Source organism: Brienomyrus brachyistius, chromosome 11 (assembly GCF_023856365.1).
Source record: "Brienomyrus brachyistius isolate T26 chromosome 11, BBRACH_0.4, whole genome shotgun sequence".
Lineage (NCBI taxonomy): Eukaryota > Metazoa > Chordata > Actinopteri > Osteoglossiformes > Mormyridae > Brienomyrus > Brienomyrus brachyistius.
Window position 1 is genome coordinate 8,792,214 of NC_064543.1, and position 17,663 is coordinate 8,809,876.

The 17,663-nt window shown below is 49.6% G+C and overlaps 1 protein-coding gene across 3 annotated transcripts; it reads left to right on the forward strand.

The window, feature by feature from the left end:
- Positions 1 to 1,489: 1,489 nt before the first annotated feature.
- polr2m (RNA polymerase II subunit M) lies at positions 1,490 to 4,139 on the forward strand. 3 transcript variants are annotated; one of them, XM_048969516.1, is made up of 4 exons: positions 1,490 to 1,588; positions 2,115 to 2,705; positions 2,781 to 3,015; positions 3,690 to 4,139. In XM_048969516.1, exons 1-4 carry the CDS (start codon positions 1,572 to 1,574, stop codon positions 3,831 to 3,833), a joined length of 987 nt encoding a protein of 328 aa, XP_048825473.1. In that variant the 5' UTR covers positions 1,490 to 1,571; the 3' UTR covers positions 3,834 to 4,139. The 3 variants fall into 3 exon arrangements, with proteins under 3 accessions (XP_048825473.1, XP_048825471.1, XP_048825472.1); XM_048969514.1 differs by having other exon boundaries at positions 1,511 to 1,723; XM_048969515.1 differs by having other exon boundaries at positions 1,514 to 1,723; positions 2,793 to 3,015.
- The last annotated feature ends 13,524 nt before the right edge of the window (positions 4,140 to 17,663 follow it).

The window sequence follows — 17,663 nt, forward strand, 5'->3', positions numbered from 1 at the left end:
GCAGGGGGCGACATATTCACGTCAGCAGTTTTATTACAGCCTTTTTTTCGAGGCAAGCAACTGACCAGTGTAATAAATAATTATTCTTTATTCGTATATGTGCAATACGTTTTGTATTTGAACACATAAAAAACATAAATTGTAAAAGAACACATCCACCTCCATTTATCAAACCTCATATTCTTCTGGGTCGCTTGGGGTGGGTCCGGAGCCTATCCCGGAAGCTATGGGCACGAGGCAGGGAACAACCCAGGATGGTTGGCCAGCCCATCGCAGGACGCACACACACACCATTAACTCGCACGCCAGTCACTCATACATGCACTCCTACGGGCAATTTAGTAATTCCAATTAGCCTCAGCACTGTGGGGGGAAACCGGAGTACTCGGAGGAAACCCCACGATGACATGGGGAGAACATGCAAACTCCACACACATGTAACCGAGGACGAGACTCGAACCTGGGTCCCAGAGGTGTGAGGCTAAAAAAACACATATGAAATGTATATTACATATTTTAACAATAGCAGTTTATACGTGTTTTTATCCATTATGTTTAATGTACTCTGAATAAAGAACTGAACTATGTTTGTGGGCATGTAGCTACAGGGTTGGTAGTGCGAGTAAGGCCTCCGCTCTTTCTATATGCATGTGTAACAGTAGACATCTTGTTATCTCCACTTGCACTCCTGTGTGAGCTTAAGCTTTTCACATACACTGACCCCTAGTGATATCAGGTAGAACTGCTTGGCTCTCTCAGTTTTGGGAGATTAAGCCAGCGCGTTGCTGATATATCTCGAGCTGTGCTGCCCCGAGGAATCCCAACTTTCTCCTGTTTTGTGCCAGGTACATATCATGCACTTTCTTATGTTCATTTTGTATTTTATCTTATTCATAAGGCTCTCTCAGTTTTTGGAGATTAAGCCAGCGCATTGCTGATATATCTCGAGCTGTGCTCTCCTGCGGAATCCCAACTTTCTGCTGTTTTGTGCCAGGAGAATAAAATGGCTGCATGGTCACACGTCCCCTCGTTCTTTGAGTGAGAAAACCACAACGCATACCTTTGAGGGGTTACACATGCACGTAAGGCAACCAACCGGTGTCTCCAAATTGCCCATAGGCCAGTATTTTCCAACTTGTGGGTCGTCAGGCTAATTTATAAATTTTTTTTGTTTAATCGGTCGACAACTGTCGCGCCCCCCCTCTGGGAATTTTTGTACTGAACAAGGAATAATAGGGATCCTGAGGCTAAACCATCTGATAACCTCTATTATAGAGTGTGATTCTGTGCGTGTGTATATATGTGCCGTGCGATGGCATCCCATCAAGGGTGTACCCCAGCCTTGTGCCCTGCGCTGCCTGGCATGGGTTCCAGGACCACTCGCAACCCTGATGAGTTAGAAGACGGATGATGGTCGTTGTCACACTCCAAGACAGTAGGTGGCGATGTGCAATATCCATTAGTCAAACAAACATTAACAACGCGCTGTCGCAGAATAATTCAACTACTCTATGGTACTTCCGGGCTGACTTCCGGAATGTGGTTGACAGGCTGCAGCGGTCCTCTGGGAGATGGTGGTGTTGTTAGTGTAAGCGCGCTTTTTACTTACTATAATGACTTCTTCGTGGACCGAACGGCAGGGACAAGTCGGAGATCTTCAGGGCAAGAGTAAAGAAGAGCTTTGCGAAATTTTACGGCGACAGGAGAAACTACTTAGTAACAAGTGAGATGTTTTGCTCCTTAGCTGGCTGGAAAGCGGGAGAAGTATCGTTTGCGGCTCAGTATCTGTCTGCACAGCTCAGTAACAGAAGGTTCTAGTCAGTCCGACCGCCTGATATTTTAATATTCATGACCTTTTTGACCTACATTCAGTCCCCGATAGCCATTTTCACTATGTTTGCTTGATAATTGCTTGATAACCTGTTCATAAATGTATGTACAATTTACCAATCGATATGTTTGTATAGATGTAATTTTTACTAAAAACTTTAATATCTTTTATGCATTTTATACAGGTCATACTAACCAGCTACCTTCGTTCGCATTTAGGCGAGTATTATTAGCTAGTATTTTTGTTTTTTGACAGCGTTTGTTTTGTTTGCTTGTTTTTAAAGGAAATTTGTTCAGTCCCTTCCAGATAAAGGGAAGAAGATAATAGACTTTGTACAGAGACTTCATCTAGCTGTTGCCAAAGATGAGGAAGAGGAGAAAAAACAGGACCTGCTGTTAGCTGTGAAGACTGAGTTTCAGTCTAAATATCAGCAAGCATTGGCACAGAGAGCTCCTGGAAATCATGACACTGAGTCGGGTCCAGAGCTTTCCAAGACATCCCAGGAAGTCATGGGACATAGCGACACGGATTCTCCCATTGTACCCCTGGGGGCCTGTGTACAGGACAGTGCTGGTTCTAATGGGCTCATAGGTTTCCTTGACTCGACGGCTCTCGATGTGGTTGGCATGGAGACATGTGACAAGGAATCCGGCAGCTTGGAGGGGGTGAAGGAGGACATCACAGAAGCCTTTGAGAGGGTGACATTGTCTGAGGACGCAGCCGCCCCCAGCTTGTCCAAAGCCAGATTGTGTGAGGGGGTGACGGACAATCCCTTCTGGGGACGGCGCCCACAGAAAAAGCCACACTGCGTGGAGATTGTGGAGAAGACCGAGATAAACGTATCGTCTAGGAAAGTGAAGTTTAAGCCCAACCAGTAAGCTGTTTTTTTATATATATATATATCTGTGTGTGTTTTAATAATGCAAGTGGGGTGGCGTTGACTCTGCAGATGTATTGACAGGCCTCTTCTGAAGGCCGACGGCTCCCCGAGTGACTCCTCCCCATCTGCTCAGTCTCCGGGGACTGTGTCGCCGCTCTCCATCGAGGCCAGGAGGCAGCGGGACCGGAAACACCTGGACGACATCACGGCGGCCAAACAGCGGCCGCTGCACCACAGCCCTGCTCAGCTGTTGAACCTGGCCGAATCCGTCTCCCTGCTGCAGGAACACAGCAGGAAATACGAGGTGGGTGTTGACATGTCGCCCTGGCGTCTCACACACCCAGTCCCAGTGCAGCCCTGCCGCCGCAGAATCCTGTGTTTTCACTGCAGCCCAATCCAGTGGCTTAACTGATTCAGTAATTAGTAAATATATACAACTACTATGTTTTCCCACTGTCTTGTGTCTGTAATATAGGCTTGGGCAGTAATACAGTTTGCTGTGGCATTTTGGGTATCCCATGGTATTTTCATTTCATTTTTGAAAATAGCATCAAAATACCATATACCACAGTATAAACAATTAGTATGCCCCCCCCCCCCCAAAAAAAAGCCCCAGTATAATAGAATATATTACAGTGGCGAAAACTGCAGGTGTTAGATGGGTTGTTTGTAAAATACATATGATGTGATAGATTTACTGAAATTTGCTCCAGTAAGGTGTTAGGAAGAGTACTGCTTGGAAACAAAGCACCAATAACCATAAGTACTTTGTAACACTTGAATTTAAGACCTGGCTTTACACCACCTGCTGTTTCAGTTAGTCTGGAATCTTTTTCATCTTTCTTTCCCTGTGCTTAGAGAGTTTAGTGACTACAGTGAGGTATGTTCCGCAGTAGTGGGGTGAATGAACTCCTCTGCTTTGTCGTAATGCATATTTTAACACCCTGATGCGGAACGTTCTGTGTTTTCGCATCACAGGAGCTGCAGGCCAAGGTGGCTGCGCAGAAGCTGGCCGAGAGGTTGGGCGTCAGCACAGAACCCTGTGGCCCGGATGTGCGGGTCTTGCGGGCGTATCGAGAGGTGCGTGACATTGGAGACCACGTCCCCTCAGATGAGGATTAGGAGGTCGGGCATCCGCACAGGATGCTGGGTGAATCATATGGAAGGTGATGAGAAAAAGGACCTAAGTGGGATGGTACATGTGAGACACGGACCGGGACCTGATCAGAGGACCCGGACCTGATCAGAAGAGCCCTTTTCCAGCATGTATAGACAGCTGCCCTAAGTGCTGCACTCAGAGTGGCACCTGCTGTCATCCGCAGATTTTTACGTTGCCTTGTCCACAGAGCTCCTAACTTCGCAAAGTGAATTATTTTTGTATTACTCTTCAGTGCTTATTTATTAAATAAATCAATGTTCTTAAAAATGCCTGTTGATTTTCAGCTGCTTGTGTTTTTCTTAGCATATTTAGCACGCTTTGATCACTATTCAGCGATTAGATCGACAGGTCTTGGTTTATAACACCCCAGTAATGAATCTTCAAATGATACTAGACCTTGTTTTTTTTTAATAAGCTAGCATCATATAAGCTGCAGTGATAAGGGGAGATACTCAGGGAAGAGACAGAGTTTGGCAAGTAAAACCTGATACTGGATCAGATTAGACAACCCAGGGAGGCCAATAGATTATTTTTAAAGGGTTTGATTGATAGATGATTGATTACTAGAGCTGAACCCACTGTTTAGATAATATGGCTCATGTTCAACTTCTTCCAGTCTTTCGGTGAGGTGAGGACGTGTTTTAATTGGCCGACGTTATCACGGATGATCTGTGATGTTTTTGGTGGGGGAGGGGCGAGGGGTTAAGACAAAAATGCATAGTGAGTTATTGAAAACATTGAAGGAAGCTGCCCAGGGCTTAGAGTCGTACATCTGGACTGGATTTAGATTACGTCCGTCCTCTGGGCAGCAGGGCATGATGGAAGGTCCAACGCAGGCATCAGCGCCGCCCTGCTGATAAGGGCGGCCAACATCAACACCGTGGCAGAACGCTCATTCTCTAAGTGCTTCGCACTCATTACAGAGACGGCCCGTCTTACCACTGTGAGGCGGGAGGATGAACAACATATTGGGGAAGGGAGGCAAGTATCTGGGGGGGGTGTTTAGGGTGGGGCGGCGAGGTGAAGCCAGTAGAGCTCTGCCGGTGATGATCTCTGATAACCCCGGTAACTGGCAGGCGTTACCGCGGTCGTGGGATGTGCTTGAACAAACAGCAGGCGGCCCGTTCGGACCCGTCAGCCGACGTGCCCCAGATGGAGTCGCGCTGACTTCCAATAATAAATATGTCAGCCCTATTACTGGTATTAATTAGGTCTACCTTCCTCGCATACATACAGAGACTGTTACCAATTAAATGCTGTTTTTTTCCCCTGGTTGTATCCGCCCAATGCTATCAGTCACAGGCCCGCTTGATAAAGTCGGGGGGGGGGGGGGGGGGAGGGGGTTCCGGGCTGATGCTGAAAGGCCCAGAGACCCTGATTGTCGCCACCCTCCAAACTTCTTTATAATTCTGGTGTCCCACACCCCCTCACCTCAGTGCCGTAGTCTGCAAACGATTTGCTGGGCTGTGGAACTGAAAGTGCTCGTCTCCAGGGGATCTCCGATAGTCTTGGCACCGGAGAGGAAAAAATAAAATATGAGTGTTAAAAAAAAATCCAAATTTTTCCTGCTCGGCCAGGACGCCCCAGGACTTCACGCGTGATGTATGCTTGGGTCAAACATTCGCTCTGCGTTGCGGGTCGAACGGCCATGCTGTGTTTGTCAGGTTGCACTCTGACATTGTTTGCCAGGTTTTTCTGCTTCTCACCCTCTGCTGTCATTTTTTAATTTTCTTTTCTTGACACAAATGAAGTCATTCTGCTCTCTTAAAGTTTCAGTGGCCTTTTGTGGGTACGGCTGCCGTGTATCATGCTACCCAATTAAAACCAGTCGTCTTTTCTTCTTGCTTACAGCAGAATTACATTCCTACGGGATTTGTTTAAATAACACTTTGATTTATGCTCCTATCATAGTTTGTTTGCAGATTAACAAGCCTTGCGCCATTTATGGATATCTGTGCAGGCCATTAATGCCATTTTCTCCCCCCCATCCTAGTCTCCCCAACTAAATGGCATTAGTCAATTTCTCTGTTCATCGCCAAGGTCCACCACTAGAGGGCAACTTTGTCCGCTTACACTAAAATTACAGTCAACTTACAGTAAAGAGGGAAAGTGTAACAGCTCTACTCCTAGGTATTTAGTGACATCACTATCTAGGATGGGGGGGGGGTTTGGAGACCAACTAAATCAGAGCAGACTCGTCCAGCACAGCAGGTCTGGCTGGCAGGTGTTTGGTGTTTTAGTCAGCCTCCTGTCTGAGATGTTCACTTGTTTGTGGCACATAGACTGAGTGCACTCTGCTTTTCTCGGGACAGATTGACCTCGGTTGCCAGTAGGTGAAAAACCAGTTCAACATACATGCAGGTCTGTACCTGCATTGACATGAGGGAGCCAGCAGGTGGCAGAAGTGCCACTTAAGTCTTTGTGCTCCAGGCTGCGGTGGCCTGGCTGTGTCTGCTCCATTTCTGGGGCTGCCTATTACATCACCGAGGAGCATGCTGGGAAGGCTGCATGGTAAGACCTGTACTGTGCGTGGAGCTGCACTGGACAGGTGTGGGGTTCTGTCTGCTGTGCCACTCTGCTTTGGTCACAGGAACTTTGCGTGCAATGGGATGGAATGAAAGCAGCAAAGCATGCTGGGTGATGTCATGAGCCGTCAGCAATGGAAATCATTTTTGTGCGCCTGTCTTCCAGCGTGATGTAGGGCACGGCGCATGAAGAATGCTGCGCTGGATGGCTGTCTCTCATGACAGCTTAGCTGCGCCTTTCTCCCATGCACTCCTGCCCAGGTCCACCAGAGGGTCACACGGCACAGGTCGCCCTCCGATGGCGGGACAAAGACCTGCCCCTCAACATCGGGCTCCTCGACCCTGTTCTTGTCAAGTGCCCACAATGGCGGCCGCATGGGAATCTTGGCATGACAATGAGCGGGCGGCAGCGCCTTTGGAGAGGAGCAACGTGGGCCAAAAAGCTGCCAGCGTTCCGGCCGCTCTGCGTCTGGACTGGCACCGTATTAAGCGGCCGGTGCCGGGGCCTGTCAGGGCCTCATCACCGCGAGGAAGCCGTCTCTGTAGGAACTCTGCGGCGTTGCCAGGACACCGTAGGGGTGAGAAACTGAAGCCTTTGGCCCAGCATCTTGTGTAATAATGAGGAGGAAAATTCCTATTCTTGTAATCTGACTAGTGTAATAACAACAATATGTTTTTGCGTGTTATTTTTTGCTCTCTGTCTTGGGTTTAAATGGTTACAGAAAATCACTTAGGAGGCGAAACATTTTTATACTTCAGGTTGACAGGAAAGCTGCTGGTCCACTTTAGCGGAAACAACATTGTCTTGTATCTTGGTCGCTTTTCTTGTTCTCCTGGACGTCTCTGGCTGTTAGAGCTTAACTGGTTTCATAAATGTTTCTTTGCATGATCCATGAAGTGTGGTGAAATTCCAGTCCAGTCCAGAGTGCGAAGTTCTGGGGGCTTTATGCAGCTCTCACTTTTTAAAAAATTTCAGCTGGTGTGTGTCGGGGGGGGCGGGTGGGAGGCTTGTCACCAGAAAGACTCTGAATACAAGAGTGTAAAATAATATACTTATTTTTTTGTTTGCATTCCATCTGAGTGAAATCATTGCTCTTGTTTTCTGGACACGGCTGACATGTACCAGAAGTGTAAATTAGCAGTTAGTCAGGGAGCCAAGCCAGACGTTTCAAACTGAGAGTAGTAACTTCGTTTAATGGTCATGAAACACAATCGGCAGAACGTCAAACATCATTATCGCTGGCGTTAGCTATAATTTTGCAGGTGTGAAGGGGGAGGTGGCTGTGTAGGGATCGTTCAGAACAATGGTGCATTGTGGAGCGTGTTTTTTTGCATTCATGCGACTGGGGGTACGGCAGGAAAGATGCAGCGGGGAACAGAGTGAAGTGTGTTTCCTGGGGAGGGGTCTTATATGAGGTCAGTATTGGGTAATAGAATCGGTCCCCTGTAGACTTTGTGTCTTACAAGCGTGGTAAAACCATGCAGTAAAACGGATGTAATCCCACTTAGCTGAGCTCATAACACTTAATGGCCCTCGGCAGGGAACCGCAGGCCTGTTTAAATACAAATTTCTGTCCTTGTTACGCTGTGCTTTTGCTGTCTTTGCGCTGGACAGGCCTCTCTCGGAAGCCAGCTTTGTGCAGGACCGGGTAGTGTGGGTGTGTGTGTGTGTGTGTGTGCGCCTGTGTGTGCGCGCCTGTGTGCAGGGGGTGTTCCCCGTTTGTTTGCCTGTCTCGGGAACCTCAGCTGAGACAATGGCCAGCATCTTCGCTGCCTGGTCTCTTCCCGTCCCTCTGCTGGAGAGCTGGACGTCTTCTTCCAACGCGCCCGGCACCGCCAGCCAAGAGGCGATTATCTTAAGCGGTTCAAAACTGTCAGCATTAATGACTGCAAATGAGACTTAATTTCTCCCTCTGTCTCCCTGTTATTCTTCTGTCGTTTCAAGCCGCCATTCAGCTTTTCCTCTCCGTTGTCTAATTTTATGGTCTATTACTGTTCAGGCTTCCCTGATTTTTTTTTGTTTTGTGTTATTTTTTTTTGCCACTGAGCCGCCTGGAGTGTATCAGGCTCCGTCCCAGACCCCATAACTTCCAGCCTCCCGTTATCAGTCATTTGAAACCTGCTACTAATTGTGGGTTTTTGTGACGGGCTACAGTGTGGGGTCCGTGCGTGTGTGCGTGTGTGTGTGTGTGTGTGTGATTCCTCTACGGTCATACCACACTCATTTACCCTGCCAAAAATGTCAATTAAGAAAAAGCCTGCTTTGGATTGAATTTGCAGATAGGGGAGCCCTTTGATTTGATCCGACGTCACGGCGGAGTGGAGGCCCTGCTGCTGTGGGCACGGGCCCTTTCTCCTGGTCATGTTATCCTTACTGTTGTTGTGATGGGATCTCAGTACTTGGGTTCGAAAGATCCCTCTGTGTACATGTCGCCAGTGACATAATGCACACAGGAATCAGGGCTGTGCTGTGGAAGCCTCGGTGAGTCGTGAGTGTGTGTGTGTGTGTGTGTGTGTGTGTGTGTGTCTGTGTGTGTGTGGTCCAGGTATACATTACATTACATTATATTACACTTTGGCTATAATTTGTGACTTGTGGGGGGGCGAAAAATGGTCCCCACAAGGGGAAATTCAATTTTTATAAAAATCTGTGATCAAAAAACAAAAAATGCTGAATTTTGTTTGCTTATTTATGGTTAAGGTGAGGGCTGGGTAGGGCCTAAGGTTGTCTTTGTTGATATTAGGGTTTTTCCCATAGAAATGAATGGAGAGTCCCCACAAAGATATGAATACAGGTCTGTGTGTGTGAGAGAGAGAGAGACCTGGAGTATCAAATGCATCGATTATCCTGGGGTTTCGGATCACTCTTAAAAGTGTCACAATTTCTCCCTTTTTAAATCATCACCTGTGGCAGAATTTTAACCACACATGGTTAAAATTTTAAGACAAAATGCAACCAGCCATAAAGAGAAAATGTATTTGAAAGGCAGAAACATTAAAATTCTATCTTAAAATTCTATACTTTTGGACAGCTGTTGGCTGGCACATCTATGGAAACGTTTGAATACGCTAATCAGCCACAGTATTAAAATCACCTGTGATATAGTGTAGGTCCCCCTCGTGCCGCCAAAACAGCTCAGACCCAACAAGGCCTGGACTCCACAAGACCTCTGAAGGTGTCCGGTTGTACCAAGACATTAGCAGCAGGTCCTTCAAGTCCTGTAAGTTGTGAGGTGGAGCCTCCATGGATTAGACTTGTTTGTCCAAAAGATCCCACAGATGCTCAATCGGATTGAAATTTGGGGGCCAAATCAACACCTTGAACTCTTTTTCATGTTCCTCAAACCATTCCTGAACAATTTTGCAGTGTGGCAGGGTGCATTATCCTGCTGAAAGAGGTCACAGGGAATCGTGTTGCCATGAAAGGGTGTACCTGGTCTGTAGCAATGTTTAGGTAGCTGGTATGTGTCAGAGTAACATCCACATGAAGGCCAGGACCCAAGGTCTCCCAGCAGAACATCGCCCAGAGCATCACGCTGCCTCTGCCGGCTTGCCTTCTTCCCATAATGCATCGTGGTTCCCTCCCTCCCCCAGACACACACGCACCCAGCCGTCCACATGGTGACTCATCAGACCAGGCCACCTTCTTCCATTGCTCCATGGTTTGTTTCTCATGCTCACCTGCCCATTGCAGGCGCGTTCGAGGATGAGCAGGGGTCAGCATGTGCGCTGTGCAGCGCTGAACTGCGTTCTGGCACCTTTCTATCATGACACATCAACAACAGGTGCCGTTGTGACAAGAAAACACTTCACTTGTCAGTGATTTTAAAGATATAACTGATCGGTACATTTATTGTTGTCTCACTTCCTGTTTTTCTTCACCATGAGAGTGGAAACAGATAAAAAACAGGAGCTTGACAAATTGAAGAATGGCTGTCTTTCCTGTGTGATTCCCTGCAGGTATCTCAGCAGAAGAGTATGGGCCCATAGCACCTACTAGTGGCAGGTGATGATGCCGCATTTTATCGCTCTGGGTTCCACTGCTTCGCACACCGTGGGCCGGAAAGGCCAGGTCGCTGTCCACACCGGTGGAACATTCATCCTCACTTAACGAATGTGGGCCGGAAGCGGGAACCCCGGACGAGACACTCATTCAGGACACAAATGTGGTTCAGCTTGTCTGTTCCGGGCAAAGACCCGAAAACCGTACGGTGGGCGGGGGGGGGGGACATTCTGGGCTTCCTGACGGTAACTCTCTTGGCAGGGGTGTAGGTTCAGACCTGCTCTCACTCCCTTCCTCGCAGCCAGAGAAATATGTCAGCGTGGACAGTTGTTGAAATGCCTTTAATGACACAACATAATCCCAGAGTCCTGCTGAATTAACGCCTCCACTGGGGACAATCCATCCTGAGTTCACATCTGCTGACCGTCTACATCTCCGAAACAAAACCTCCCACTTGCTTGCCTGCCCAGCCGCCCACTCGCTCGCTCGCTCTGTGGAGGCCGGCCCAGGCGTCCCTCCCCAGCCTGGTACTCGGCATCAATGGGGCGGACATCATTCCCTCCCCCATATTTCTTTTTTTTTTTGACGGGAGTAGCACAGAACGCCTCTTATTTGCTCCCCGTTCAGATGGACCACGAAGGGCCCCCCCGGGGCATCTTGTGTTTCTCCGACAGCGCCTATCATTCCCCTTCCAACAGTGTGACCATTATCTAATCAGCCTCTTGAGGGCGAGCCCCCCACCCCCCCTTGCCTTTGGGACCCCTCCAGCTGAAGAGGGAGTAGCGCATGGCTTGCAGGGGCCCTCGCGTCCTCAGCATCGTGCCGCCTGATTGGTCCATCGCTGCGCCATCTTCGCCTCCGCAGGCAGGTTAGTTGCTGGTCCCCGGAAACTTCCTTCAAACTCACACCAAGAACTGAAAAATTTTAAAAGTTTACTGTCCCTCTGGTAAGGGTTTCTTTTAATAGGGTCTCTTTTTTGCCTCTGAAGATGAGTTATTACACAATACTATTTGGTAATTGTGCATTAATAATGTAACCCTAAGAGATTATTTAGTCTGGAGACTTTTCCATGAAGAATGAGATGTGAGCGACCGGCTGGGAAGGCTGGTCAGTTTGTGCCCCTCCGTCTGTGGTTACAGATTTCGGTAACCCTTTGGCTGAAGTCCCCATGATGTGACTTTAAAAGCCCTCTCTCACTCCCTCTCTCCCTCCCTCCTTCCCTCCTTTCCTTCCTGCCCCCTGTCCATCTCTCCTTCCCCAGCTGCTGCTCTGTCTGACTCGGGCTGCTACAAATCCTCGTCTGTCCTATCTGGCTGTCTGCTCCTCCTGCTCCGCACGGTTTGAGTCTGTCCGCTGGGTGCTCACTGCACATTACAAGCGGGTTATAACGCTTGGTGCCCAATAGGAACTGAGAATGTGGTTGCCATAACAACGCCTTGAGTCGCTGTTCCTCGGTGCTTGTCTGACGTCTGCAGTCTAGGAGAGCGTGTGAAGGTTATGTTGTTTAACCGGAGGAGGCAGGTACCCTAAACTGTCTGGGACACAGCGGGGTGACAGCTGCTCTCTTACTCATCCTGCTTAGAGCGTAACTCAGCCCAGAACCATCACCGGCACCATCAGGGGATCTCAGAAACCAAACAAGCGGCGTCGAGAAGCTGGCAGGAGGACGGGCCAGCTGGAGCCCCGGTTCGCGGTCCTGTGTGACTGCGCTTTAATCCGGACACCTGCAAGCTATTTCATCCAGATTTACAGCAGGGGGAGTGCAGGGTGGAGCAGCTGCAGGGGTGGGAGGGGGAGAGGGGGGCACACAGGGAGCTGCATCCCTCCATCCAGAACGACGGGGCAAACGCTGCAGATGGATGTCACCTGGCTGTTTGAGATATGGCTGTCCTCTGACCTCTCTGGGTGTCCATGGATTGGAAAGGGGGTGTGGCTTGGGCTGGGGTTTAGATAGACCGTCATCCCTGCCCACAGTCTGCACCTGCTGCATGCATTTGGGGAATTCCTGGAAAAGGGACCAGGAGGTTGTCATTCAGGTCCCACTAGACCAAATTAGCATCCTGCAGATGCTAACAAGTTAGTGGCTTTGAGTGTTGATGGGTGAATCTTGCGTTTCCGTGTAACTCTCATTACTGCTGAATATTCCTCTCAATTTTGCTAATTTTATCGCTTTCTCTATCCCCTTGTTGATTGAACATTGCCGTTTCCTGTTTGAAGAAGAGGGATGAGGGTAGACACGGTGACCGCTTGCCGCACGCTGTGAGAGGATCTCAGCGTCCTATCCTCTCCATAAGCCAGCGGCACACAGCCAATCGGATGTTGCCAGATGCCCTGGGGTGTGATGGGAAAACTGCTTGCTCTCCGATAGGCTTGCCTGCTTGTGATCAGAAGGTTGTTGGTTTGAATCCCAGGGACGGTACTCTAATGCTGCCGCTGTGCTCCTGAGCAAGGCCCTTAACCCTGCACTGCGGCCACCAAGCTTGCTCGCACCTGTGTGTGAGTCTCTGGGTGTCTTATGGGGAGCCAGATGGGATCAGCGGAAAGGGAAATTTCCCGTGGTGTTGAATAGTGTCTGTATTCTATTGTAGTTCTTGGTTGTTTTCTTGCTTGATGCACAGCGTTGAAACACCCAGTGCTGTTGTTAGATAACCCGTTACAGTCGAGTGTGAACCGCACCCTCCCTCCCCCCGCCCCCCAGGCTGCCCTTGCTGGTGCCCGTAATCGCCTCCCGCTTGCTCCATTGGCGCTGGCTGTAACGCCCCACCCCTAAGAAGCAGGGTCAGCTGTGCCCAGTGCACCCCATCCCACCTCACTGGATAATAATCCCAGTTAAGCAGACTCCTCGCAGTCTGCCCAGGAAAGCCGCAATCCACCGCCTCCCCCGGCGCCCAACATCCGTGGCTCCCCGTCGGGGGGCTGCCTGATCCCTAGTGACATCACCGGGGTGACGGGGCCAGGTTCTGGGTGGAGATCCAGGCCTGGCTGCCACGGCAGTGGCCCGGTCCAGCTGGCCCGGTGGCGGAGGGGCCCCGCACGCCATCCTGGGGCGGGCATGCCAGGGAGGGCCAGCGAGAGCCGGGTTCACATCGGGGGCATCGACTGCTGGGAAGCAACTGGAAAAAGCCGGACTTCGGCCTTTAGGTGGCACTGCGTGTGGAAACGCGGCATCACAACATTCTGTCCCATGTGCCCCCGGGCGCCAGGCAGGGGACACGCTGGTTGGGGGTGCCAGTCCGTCGCTGTGTGCCTTTAGGCTGCTGGAGGAGAGCTACATAAACAGAGGAGAACGTGTGGAGGGGGGTTCAGACCAGCGGCCCGGAGGTGTGGGGCCGTAGCACTACCCCCCCAAGCCGCCTCGCCACCCCATTACATTTAGGTCCTGCACATCGAAGACCTCCATCGCCTACCGATCTGACAGCCTTTACAGCAGCGCATGTTCTACAGTCCAACGTAATGCCGGAACGTCAGGAACGCGAAACCCTGAAATGACACTAATACCAAGAAAAGGGAGAGCTGCCAGGACCAGGAAGCAGTAACGGCAGAATGGGTGTGTATGTAAATGGTTTGTAAACAAAGACTCATCTTGCTATGTGAGTGTATGTCTACAGCCTTTCCAGCCATCATTGTTCCCGATTTCATGCCAGCCTTTTACCTTTGTGTGTTTTTTTTTTTTACACCGATGCTGTGATGCTGAGGATGAGACAGAGCGAGTCATTAATCCGTCCCAGCTTAGCCACACGGGGCCCGTATGTGAGGTTAGCGTGTGTGACCAGTCTTCTCCAGTCCGCTCCTGCCCACACCAGCCACGCTGACCTGTAGTGGTCCCAGCAAGAGTGATGCTGGGTCTGCCCCACTTTCCATACTATTAACATGCCAAAAAGGAAGGTGGGGGGGGGGGGTCCCTGGAGATTTTCTGTCCCTCTCTCCCAGGGAGGCACCCCATATTTAGCCGTAGTTTTATCTAGGCTGAACCCCCCATTGAAACCACAACATTCTTTCACTCAAATGAAAGCCAATATTGTACGTACTCTATTTATATACTTATAAGGATTCTGCCCGTATTGAGTATGTTCTGTAATAAATAGTGTCATGCAGCAGAAATCAACGTACTTCATGGACGTAACCTGGACCTAGATCTCTGCCTGGCAGCGAAGTGACAGACCGGTATGAGACCCTGTGCTGCTGCTAACCCGCACTGGGCGGAATGCAGGAGCGCCGGAGCCCAACTCAACCCCCCCTTTAATCCAGTACCCCGGTGAAGAGGCCCGAAAGTCTACAGCACAAAAGCCTTTGGTGGGTACGGAGCGCACTCAGTGGGGGGTAGGGGAGCGGGGCTGAGGGACGGGGCCCTCATCCCCGATCTGTGGGCCGGTTGCCCCTCTTGGCCCCAACTGCATCAAGCTTCCTTGCAGAGCAATGCTGCTCCTGGAGCCTCGAGGAAGTCAAACGTGTCCCAGAAAAGCCCTGTTTTCGTCCATAAAGTCTCAGAGAAACGTAACCGAACTCAGCTATCCATCCTTCTCCTGTTATCGCTCATCCAGTACAAGATGGATCTGAAATGGAATGTATGGCTGAAAAGTTCCCTGGATGGTCCGCCACACGACACTCGCTACAGGCATGCTGTGCCGGGCCTTACATACAGCACACGCTCTAGACACGCAATACAGGGCCTTACGCACAGCACATGCTAAAGGCACACCATACATACAGCACATGCTAAAGGCACGCCATGCAGGGTTTTACGTACAGCACACGTTACAGGCACGCCATGCAGGGTTTACATACGGCACACAAACCCACAGCCCAGGTAGTACAAGACCACAGAGCTGCCCTCTGAGACTAAATTAGATCATATATATTTACAAGCTCAGTCTTGCAAGTTTGTGTTTTTTGTAGCTCGTGGGATTTTTTAGGCTTTTTGTAATAGCTGCCCATGTCCTGTATTTAATTTAACATACATGCTGCTACTTTGCATGACAAATTCCTTTGCTGAGACCACACAACGGAGCTTGCTGAGAATGTGGGTGGCCTGGCTGTGGAGGCGACGAGATCAGCCCTCCGCCCGGACACGCTGTGGTACATGCTGACATGCTGGAAATCAGGACTTGTGATACTCGTGGTTGAGGGAGGTGGTCTGGCTATACTGAAATAGACATTTTTTTTAAAATATGGTTTTTATTTGCCATTCCCTTTAACTAGGGTGTCATATTCTCTGTTCCAGATATATTGCATGGGAGCAGGTAATGTAATTGCTCTTCTTTTCTTAATCTCTATCGAAAATGTGTTTCAGTGACCTCAAGAAGTTAACTTGTGATGTGATAAGTGCTTCATTGAGGGCCATGTGAAAGCTTTAGAATGAGAATTACAATGGCTACTGTAACCTTGGTGACACAAGTCACATGTCAGTATGTGAAAATGTTGATTGGATACTACAGGCTGATGATGGGTACCAGCTGGGTGGGGCTAACAGGTCTCTGACAGCTGTAGTATCATTGAGTTAAGTACCCAGAGATGTACTTCAAGTTACATTGCTGAATGTTTATTTGTGTGTGCGGCTGTATGCCATGTGTGAAGCTCGCTGTTGCCGTGATTGAAGGGGCACACCCACTGCCCCCCATCTCACTCCACAGGTCCATTTCCACTCGCTGTGGGACGCTGGCTAGTCGGCAGCCTCCCCCCCAGGGGGCTGCTCCTGACTGCAGGGCCTCTCCCTGCCACGGCACGCAGTTGCGGGGAAAAAAAGAAAGATAAATATAAATGATGCAGAGGGAACGGTGGTTTTGACGCAAGCCTGCTGGCGTGTCGTCCCAACATCCTCGGCGCATGGCGTTGCCTCAGACACTCACTCGAACCTCCTGCTCCTTTGTAGTTAAATGCAAGCACGACTGCCTGCGGTAGGCTTTCAAAATAATTCATTTAACTACATCCAAATTGGCCTTCCATTATGCTGCCTGGTTCAAGCCGTAGAAAACTATTTGATTTGAATTAAGACAAACTTTGTATAAATAAATGGCGTCTGAGTTGCCTCTTGGCTTGTGATAAAAGCCAGATAAGTGATAAATGTATCTAAATGAATGTTGTTACCCCTCCCCCCACAGCAGAATGTTTTTTGAGATGCCTGTACGTTCACACACTCTGACTAACGAACATGAGACCTGAATCCTTGGACTGACAGGATTCGTTTTGCTTGTCTGTCTGTGGGGTGGCGCCCCCTATAGGCCCTCGTGCCTTATAGCCTTGTTGCTTGTTGCAGGCAGCCAGCGGCACATCTGGCCCAGACTGGGACAAAGGAGAGGAGGCTCTTCTGAGTGACGTTCCATACAGCAGCACTAAGGCACTGGACTTCTCTTCATGGCTGAGTGCTACAGGGTGATCAGATCAGCACTGCAGCCAGTCTCGTCACCCGCACTGCCTGAGTTCCAGCACATTCCAAGCCTCGCTGAAAATGAGGTGCCTGGGGGAGCATCTTCTGCCCCTGACACCCCCCCCCCCTTTGGCCAAGGACCCCGAGGCAGATCCTCGACTGGAAGGTCAGCCTGTTGTCCTCACCTCCTTTGTCATGAACCGATGGGTAGAGCTGAGGAATCGGAGGCAGGGGAAGGAAAGGAGGAAAACACTCTCAGGTCCAATTTCCTCCACCGTTTCATAGCCACACAGCTGTATTTTCGCATGAACATGAGCGAGTACGAAGCTGTAAATCACCCCGACTGAAAATATAAACTGTTTAGTTATAAAATTCATAAAGTTGCCAGACTGTTCTCATAAAATTCATATTGCATTAGCTGAATTCGGATCCTAAAATAATCCGTCGAAGGCATTTCTCTGGCTCCCGTGATTTTTGTTTTTGAGACGTAGATTGGGAAGCATATATTTAATCATTTTGAGTAAATATTTTTAAATTGTCATGTTTTATGATCCTTATTACCTTTATTATGTTTGCTGTTGCCCAATCAGTTGTGCAGAAGGATTGTTTTATGCGATTGGCAGCTGTCTGCCAGGAAATGTGGGATGGAGACACGCGGGAGAGATGTTTATTGAAACCAGCACCGTTTGGTTACACTCGAGTCCGCAGTTACCCCTGAGCGCCACCTCAGTCTGCCCTGACTGATATGGGTCCCTGTAGGTGAGCCATACTGCACAAGCCCTGTGCCTCTCACCCCCCCCCCCCCCCCCCCCGCTCCATGCTTCTCCATCCGCTACGCGGGAATCGCCACAACTGGCCCTTTTTACCCGCGACGCTCCTGTCAGCAAGACGAAAACCAGCT